The following is an 8680-nucleotide window of genomic DNA, read 5'->3' on the forward strand; positions in this document are numbered from 1 at the left end:
GATGTGACAGGAAATGCTGGGGGGCAGAGGGACATGACAGGGGGCTGCTGGGGGACAGGGGGACATGACAGGGGGCAGAGGGATGGGATGGGGGTACCGGGGGGCAGGGGGATGGAATGGGGGCAGAGGGATGTGACAGGAGGTGCCGGGGGGCAGAGGGACGCAACGAGGGCAGAGGGATGGGAAGGGGTTACGGGGGGCAGGAGGATGGGATGGGGGCAGAGGGACGTGACAGGGGGTGCCAGGGGGCAGAGGGATGGGATGGGAGTACTGGGGCAGGGGGATGGGATGAGCGCAGAGGAATGCGACAGGGGGTGCTGGGAGGGCAGAGGGATGGGATGGGTGCAGAGGAATGTGACAGGGGTGCTGGGGTGGCAGAGGGATGGGATGGGAGTACTGTGGGGCACGGGGACAGGATGGAGTCAGTGGCTCCACATTTCAGGCTCCTTTGCTTCTCATTCCCGACTGCTGTGAACTTCATCTGGGGCGCTACCCCGCAGGCCAAGCTCCAGGCCTGGCCCCCCCACAGCTCCGCCCGTTCCCCCTCATCCCCCCAGGACTAGGGAGCGATGGAGCCTGTAGCCCAGCCACCCACAAGGCTGGAGCAGAGCATCTGCCACCCCTCCCCCACCTCTGCCTCCCTCCAGAGGTGACAGCATCTCTGGGTGGAGGCTGCTTTGGGGACCCAGATCCTGGGGTCACCGGGCAGGGGGGCTGTGCAGGGACAGGGAGGATGGAGCCAAGATCTAGGTCAGAGACGATGCTTCAAGCTTCAGCCATGAGGGGCACAATCTGCCGAGCACCCCCGCCCCGCTCCCGCAGAACCAGCAGCCCCAGGCGGGTCAGGGCAGCCAAGGGACCCCGCCTCCCCCGGGACAGCTGCCAGAGCCTGGCCCGGAGGGAAGGCAGGATCGTGCTAAGTAATAGGCTTGGAGATCAGATCGTTGTGACCCTCCCGCATCCCCTTGTGCCCCGCCCGCGCTCCCCACTCCGACAGTGCCCTCTCTCCAGCCCCGATATCCCCCCCCGCCACACACACACACACACACACACACACACTGGAAGCAGAACTGGTCTGAAATGACAAAAAGTTCCATATTGTGCCCCGGTGGGCTAAGGTGGGGATGGGGGATGAGGTAGGAGGCCCTGGGGAACGGGAAGGAGGGGGCAAGGGGAAGGGTATGGAGCAGGGGAGATGGGGTAGGTGATAGAGTGGGGGTCCAGGGGAGGAGGGGTCAGGCAGTGGGGTAAGGGAAGGAGTGGGCGTCCGGGCGAATTCCGCACAATTGCCCCCCCCCCCCGGGAAGTTTCAGGCCTGTCCGATCAGCGCCATGCCGGGGGCGATACTGTCCCCCCGCCCCCACCACAGCGGTCCGGCAGGCGTAGCGGGTCCAACCCCCAGGCTGGGGAGTCACGAATCGGGCCGGATCAGAGACCTGGGGTGGGGGTCGCCGGACACCCTGACGGACGGACAGAACATCCACTCACCCAGAATCATCCCGCGGGCTCCGGGCGCAGCCCCAGCGATCCAGGTGTGTGTGGGGGGGAGGGCTCGAGTAGCCCCAGCGATCCCAGTGTGGGGGTGTCAGGCAGCCCCAGCGATCCAGGTGTGTGGGGGGGGGTCGGGTAGTCCCAGCGATCCAGAGGAGGGGGGCGGGCAGCCCCAGCGGTCGGGGGGGCGGTGAGGGGCTCCCCGGGCCGGGCCGGGCCGGGCCGGGCCGGGCGCGGAGATGAGCAGCGGGGTCCGTGAACAGAGAAGCCGAACCCGCAGCCCCAACAACGTGAGCCCCGAGCAGGCAGCGCGGCTCCTGGGCAGGGACCCCCGGGGCGACTCGCCTGCCCGGCCCGCGATTGGCTGCGCTGCCAACTCCAGAGCCAATGGCAGCGGCCAGAGCGAAAGGAGCAGCCAGCGAGCGGCGGGGGCCGGGCCGCCCAGGGCTGCGTTACCCGGCAGGGCCCAGGTGAGCGAGCGCACCTTGCCGGGCCGGGCCGGGCCGGGCCGCGCCGCGCCGCGCCGTGCCGTGCCGTGCCGGCCTGGCGGAGACCTGACCCCCCGCCCGCCGACTGACACCCACTGCGGACAGCCACACACACACACACACACACACATACACTCTGCGGGACAGTCACCCACTGCGGACAGCCACACACACTCTGCGGGACAGTCACACACCCACTGCGGGACAGACACACACACGCACACTGCGGGACAGACGGACAGACACGTTGTGGGACAGAGACACATACACACACACACTGCAGAACAGAGACACACATACACACATGCACACACTGCGGGACAGACAGACACACACACGTTGTGGGACAGAGACACACACACTGCGGGACAGCCACACACACACACACACACACACTGCAGAGCAGAGACCCACATACACACACACACACACTGTGGGACAGCCATACACACACACACACACACACACACACACACACACACACACAGGGGAGCAGCGGGACAGACACACGCTGCGGGGCACTCACACATACACACACACACTGCAGGACAGAGACACACACTGCAGGATGGACATACACATACACACATTGCAGGAGCAATGGAACAGACACACACACACTGTGGGACAGATAGTTACACAGACTGCGGGAACAGTGGGATAGACAGACACACTGCGGGACAGACACACACACACACACACTGGGGGAGCAGTGGGACAGAGACACATGCTGCAGGACAGACAGTTACACATATGTGGGAACAGCGGCACAGACAGACACACACTGCGGAATACACACACACACACACACCGGTGGAGCAGCAGGACAGAGACACACACACTGTGGGACAGCCACACATACAACATGGGGCACAGACACACACACACTGTGGGAGCAGAGGGACAGCCACATACACACTGCAGGACAGACAGCCACACACACACACAGTGGGGACAGACAGCCACACACACACACACTGTGTGACAGATACACACACTGCGGGACAAACAACCAAAAGACAGACAGCCACACACTGAGAGACAGCCAAACGCATACTGCAGGACAGACACACACTCTGCAGAGCAGACAGATAGACACACACACTGCAGGACAGTCACACACACTCTGAGAGAGAGTCACACACACACATTCAAAGACAACCCTCCCACCACCACACACACACTGTGGGACGTCCAACTATACACACACACATACACACTGAGAGACAGTCCCCCTCCCCACACACACACAGAAAGTTATGCTGAGACAGATAGACACACACATTGACACACACGCTGTCCATCAGGCTCTCCGGTTTGCCACCCCCTTTCAGGCACACACAAAAAGCTTCATGCTTTGTTTGCCCCCACCTGACCCATACCCAGGTCAGGCCAGAGTCCCCAGGTAACCAGGATGTACTGAGGGAGTCTCAAGTCCCTGAGCTGGAGGGTCTGGAGTATTCAGTGGGATGGTGTATGGGTGCGGAGAATGTATGGGGGGGGTTGAGTGTGTTGGGTGGAGGATGAGGTATGAGGTGAAGTTGGAGGGTTGGTATGTTGGGGATTTGGGGTATAAGGAGTGGGGGAGGGTTGGGGTATGAGGAGTGGGGGTGTGTGTTGGAGGTTGTGGTATGAGGAGCAGGTTGGGGGGTTGATGGGTTGGGTTGGGGTATGAGGAGTGGGGTGTGTGTGTTGGGGTTTGTGGTATGAAGAGCAGGTTGGGGGGTTGGTGTGTTGGGGTTGTAGTATGAGGAGCGGGTTGTGTGTGTTGGGGGTGGGGGAATGAGGAGCGGGGGAGGGTTGGGGTACACAGAGTGGAGGGGGTTGGGGTGTGAGGAGCAAAGGTGTGTGTTTTGGGGTTGGGGTATGAGGAGTGGGGGAGGATTGGGGTTCACAGAGCGGTTTGGGGTGGGGTTGGGGTTGCAGTACGAGGAGCAGATTGGGGTTTAGGTATGTTGGGGTACACAGAGCGGGGGGATGCGTGTTGGGGTATGGGGAGCAGGGGAGAGTTGGGGTATGAGGAGTGTGTGTGTGTGTGTCAGGGGTTGGGGTATGAGTGGGGGGGTTGGGGTATGAGGAGTGTGTGTGTGTGTGTGTGTGTGTGTGTTGGGGGTCAGGGTATGAGGAATGCGAGGGGTTGGGGTATGAGGAGTGTGTGTGTGTGTGTGTCGGGGTATGAGGAGTGCAGGGGGTTGGGGTTTGAGAAGCATGTGTGTCGGGGGTTGGGGTATGAGGAGTGGGGGGGGTTGGGGTTTGAGGAGTGTATGTGTGTGTGAGGGGTTGGGGTATGAGGAGTGCAGGGGGTTGGGGTATGAGGAGTGTGGGAGGTTGTGGTATGAGGAATGTGGGGTGGCGGGGGGGTTGGGGTATGAGGAGTGCGGGGGATTGGGGTATGAGGAGCGTGTGTGTCGGGGATCGGGGCATGAGGAGTGTGGGGGGTTGGGGTATGCAGAGCAAGGGTGACCTGGGCTGTCCTCCCACATAGCAGGGCCTTCCCTCCAGACTGGAGCCAGTGGTGAGTGCCTGGAATACTAACAGCAGCCGCCAGCTTTGATCTGTCTCAGCACATTGGAGGCGAGGGAGCTTCATGCAGCAGCTGTCCCAGGAAATCAATAATGGCCTCAGGAGAGGCGCGGGGCAGGGCCTTGAGGGGGACGCAGCCACTGGCAGGGCTGGGCTGGGGGCGCACGGGGGTCATGGAGAGGTAAGGGTGTGTGTGTGCAGGATGTGTGTCTGTATACATTTGTGTGCATGGCTAGAGACCATGTATGCAGATGTGTCAATGCCTGTGTGTGCACACAGGTGTTCATGTTGTTGTCCTGTGTTTAGGAAGGATATGTATGTAAGTATGTGTGTCATAGCAGTGTGTTGTGTTTGTATGGTTGGGTTGGGTGTGTATGTGTGTGTGTACATTTGCATGTTTATGGTCATGACTGTAACTATGTTAAAACACATGAGGGGGTGTGAGCATGCACACCTGTATGTGTCTCAGTGGTTCTCAATTAACGGGGTACAATCAGACAAGTAGTGTGTGCACCTGTATGCAGACAACTGTGTGATTCTTTCTGTGCCTGTTTAAGGGTGTGTGCGTACATGCAGGACAGGGGGTTGCAAATGGTTGTGCAGATGTAACTGTGTGTGCACGTATACCTGTTTGTGTATGGGGGGATTGTGTGAATGTGACTCTGTGTGTGTGTGTGTGTGTGTGTGTGTGTGTGTGTGGCAGCTCACCTCCTTCCCTCTTTATAAAGTAGCTGCTGGGTCCAGCACTCACTGAGTCATTCCATCTTCCCTTCCCGCCCCCCGCCCCCCACCGCCACCTGCCCATTGTTCCCTCCCCCGCCCCCATCCCCACCTCGCAGCTCCCCCCTTTGCACTTCCAGGCCAGATTTGATTTAGGTTTCTTTGTTTGGTTTGTTTTTTTAATATTAGCACTGGGAGAAGGCGCTGGATTCTACACACACACATGCCAAGCCTCAGCCCATCACAACCCCTGGAGACTCAGCCCCCCCAGTCCTCCCAAGAGTCAGTCCAACACCTCCAAACACACACCTGTCTCCAGCCACATAGCCACATTTACCCAGTCACTAAGGAGCCATCCTGGTATCTCTGGGTCCCTGCAGGTTTGGGGGGGACAGTCTGTGCTAACCTCCTCCCCTCCCCCATCTCTTAGCACTAAGGAGTAAATAGAACAAAATGCAGGTCCTGAGAGAGGAGAGACACTCGGAGAACCTCCCCCACCTTAAGCACCAGGAGCGCAGCCTGAGCTTTAATATCCCTTCCCACATTTTTGCTAGGATCAGCTAGTCCAACTTTGAGAGACAAGGTGGGGGAGGTAATATCTACCCCTGGACCAGCTTCTGTTGGTGAGAGAGACCAGCTTTCAAGCTACACAGAGCTCATCTTCCAACTCTGGACAGTCGAATCCACAGAAAGGACCAGTCTCTCCTTGAATCTTGCTCAGTTCTTGACCTGAGTCTCCCTGTGGCAGTGAGTTCCACAGATTAATCTCACCTTGGGAGGAAAGTTTTCCCCTGGAACAGTTCTTTGTTTCATTGTGTGTGCTCTCCTTCTCATGCTGGGAGTCAGGGAGGACAGAAGCTCCCCTCCCTCGGCCTGTCTTTACTGCCTGCACTCCAGCCCCTCTTCTTACTTTCCCGCTCGGGGGAATAATCCCAGCCTTCTCAATCTCTCGCCACATGGGAGCTTTTTCAGGCCTCAGCTCATTCTCCTCGCCCATCTCAGAGCCCCTGCAGTAGGGCACGTCCTCACTAGTGATGGGGACACGAGACCTGCCAAACTCATCTCACCTCGGCCCCCATCTCCTGGAGCGGGGTGGGCTGCGCAGCAAACAGCACAAGTCACTCACGGCGGCAGCAGCTGCTCCTCCTGCCACATTCAACATCACTGGGGAAAAGGGAAGATATGCTGGCATATTCAGGTCACCTCAGGCCCTGATCCCACAAATACTGAGGCAGGTGCTTCATGTGACAAACAAAGGCAAGAGGGCAGGGCGCGTGCTTAGAGTCAAGCGGGCGCGCGAGGGACAGCAGGCTCGGGCTTGGCCGGCCTCCAGACTGGCTGTGTCACCAGGTCTCTCCTCCGCCGGGCTGACAGGGCTCAGTCTGGAATCGCACAGAAGGCAGCTGCTTGCCATTGACTTCTGGGGCTGAGCCCATCCAAAGCCACACCCAGCAGGGAGAGAAGGAAAAGCTTTTGCCAGGTACTGGCATGTTCCTCTGAGCGTGTCGGAACGTTGTCGGGGGTCAGAGGGCGGGTTGTGAGGCAAGGGGGTGCAGTGGGTAGGACCCTGACCTGACATCTCGACTCTAGTCCTGGCCCTATGGCTTTCCCATGCTCTGCATCTGTCTGCTCCATTCCTGCTGGGGGACCTGCATATCGCCCAGCACAGGTGAGGCTTCGGGGGAGGGGGTGCTACTGTACCAAAAGCACCAATTAATCCTGCCGTTGACCGGGGGCAGGGCCAAGGTAGGGCAGATCCTGGCTTATTACAACAATAATGATCCGGCCTTTGATGGTTATGGGTGATGCAGGCCAGCCAGGATAGGATCCATCTCACTCCCACACAGCTGGGCCAGATGCTGCATAGCTACCAAAAAGACAAGGAGGACTTGTTGCACCTTAGAGACTAACAAATTTATTTGAGCAGAAGGTTTCGTGAGCTACAGCTCACTTCATCGGATGCATTCAGTGGAAAATACAGTGGGGACATTTATATACACACACAGAGAACATGAAACAATGGGTTTTATCACTGAAACCAGAGCTACCAGGGGTGGTCTGTGCCCCACTTAAAGATGCCCCATCTCAGAGGGGTGCTGCATGGAAGGAAGGGACCATGTGGGCAGTGCCATATGTCTCTTGGCACCTTGAATGGCAGCAGAGCTGAGTGAGGTCAGGTCCGTTCCCAGCAGCTCTCTGCTGCTTTGTAGACGGGCGCTTTACATGCAGGACCTGTTGGCATCCCATGGATGAGTAACAGGCAGTGAGTCAGCGCAGCTGTGAGCCGTGCTTGCCCCATGCCCCCCACCCTGCTGTATAGTAGCATGTGCAGGGGGAGGAGTGTCCCTGCAGCCATTCAGCACAAGATATTCAAGGATCTCAATGAACTTTACAGGCTAATGAATTCTCCAAGCTCCTGGGAGTTAGGTCTGGATCTGGATTTCTGAGGGGAGGGGAAACTGAGGCACACAGACTCAAGGTCACACAGCCAATCTGCGACGGAGCAAGGAATAGAACCCAGGAGTCCTGCCTCCCATCCCCTGTTCTAACCAGTAAACAACACTTCCCTCCTAGGGCCCAGAATCCTGACAGTTCCCCCTCCCAACCTACTAGACTCCACTCCCCTACCAGAGACAGGGTAGAACCCAGGAGCCCTGTCTCCCAGCCTCCCCCCGTCCTGCTGCCTTATCCCACTCCCTCATTTCCAATAACTGGGACTGGAGTTAGAGATTAATTCCCTCCTCTGCTGGCACCAGGCTCCAGCCCTCACCAGTGCACAGGCCGGACACATACTACATGTGTCACTAATCTGCTGACAGCGGGACCTGAGCTGGTCTGGTCCTTCGCATGGGTTATCACGGCTGCCGTGGGTACCCGTCCCGGGCCACCATGCTGCAGGGATCCCTCCCAGGCCTGCCAGCTGGGGGCTGAGACTGACAGGCCGTGGCACAGCCTGGAGCCACCCTGCCAGCTCATGGGGCAGGTGGAACATTGCAGGGCCTTCGTCATTGCTGTGCCCCATATACTCTATCCCCTCCTCCCCAGCTTTGGGGGCTGCTCCCCATACAAGGCCTGAGCTCTGGTGCTCAGTGAGGGAGGGGTGTGGTGGCACCTGGGGGCTGGGCTGTTACTGCTGGGAGCCCCCAAGTGGGAGGAGATGGAGAAGGATTCGTAAAGCACCTGGTGCCAGACAGTCTCCTCTCCGGAGCCTCTTCCCGCCCCAAACGTGCCCCGACCTGCCCGAGCCAGGGAAAGGGCAGGGGGAGGGGATCCTGCCAAGCTGTGCTGATGAGGCCTCCTTCCAGGGAGGTTCCCCTCCCCCTGCCCCGGGCTGGGTTGAGGGGGGTGTCTCAATCTTGTTTGAGGAAAGCTGAGCCGCCTGCCCCCCGCCAGGCCTGTGAGACTCATGAGATGGTCAGGGAGTGTCTGAGGGGAAGTGCCAGGGACATGAGCCAACA

The 8680-nt window shown here is 59.1% G+C and overlaps 1 protein-coding gene across 2 annotated transcripts in view; it reads right to left on the bottom strand.

Annotated features, from left to right (window-relative positions):
- The window catches only part of ZNF385A (zinc finger protein 385A), a 65888-nt gene extending 64375 nt beyond the window's left edge, over window positions 1-1513 (bottom strand). For both annotated transcript variants that reach the window (XM_038379397.2, XM_043506755.1), the window contains exon 1: window positions 1489-1513. In XM_038379397.2, the coding sequence (XP_038235325.2) occupies window positions 1489-1498 (10 nt within the window). In that variant the 5' untranslated portion in view covers window positions 1499-1513. The remainder of the gene's footprint in view (window positions 1-1488) is intronic.
- Window positions 1514-8680: the final 7167 nt, after the last annotated feature.

Source organism: Dermochelys coriacea, chromosome 20 (genome assembly GCF_009764565.3).
Source record: "Dermochelys coriacea isolate rDerCor1 chromosome 20, rDerCor1.pri.v4, whole genome shotgun sequence".
Classification (NCBI taxonomy): domain Eukaryota; kingdom Metazoa; phylum Chordata; order Testudines; family Dermochelyidae; genus Dermochelys; species Dermochelys coriacea.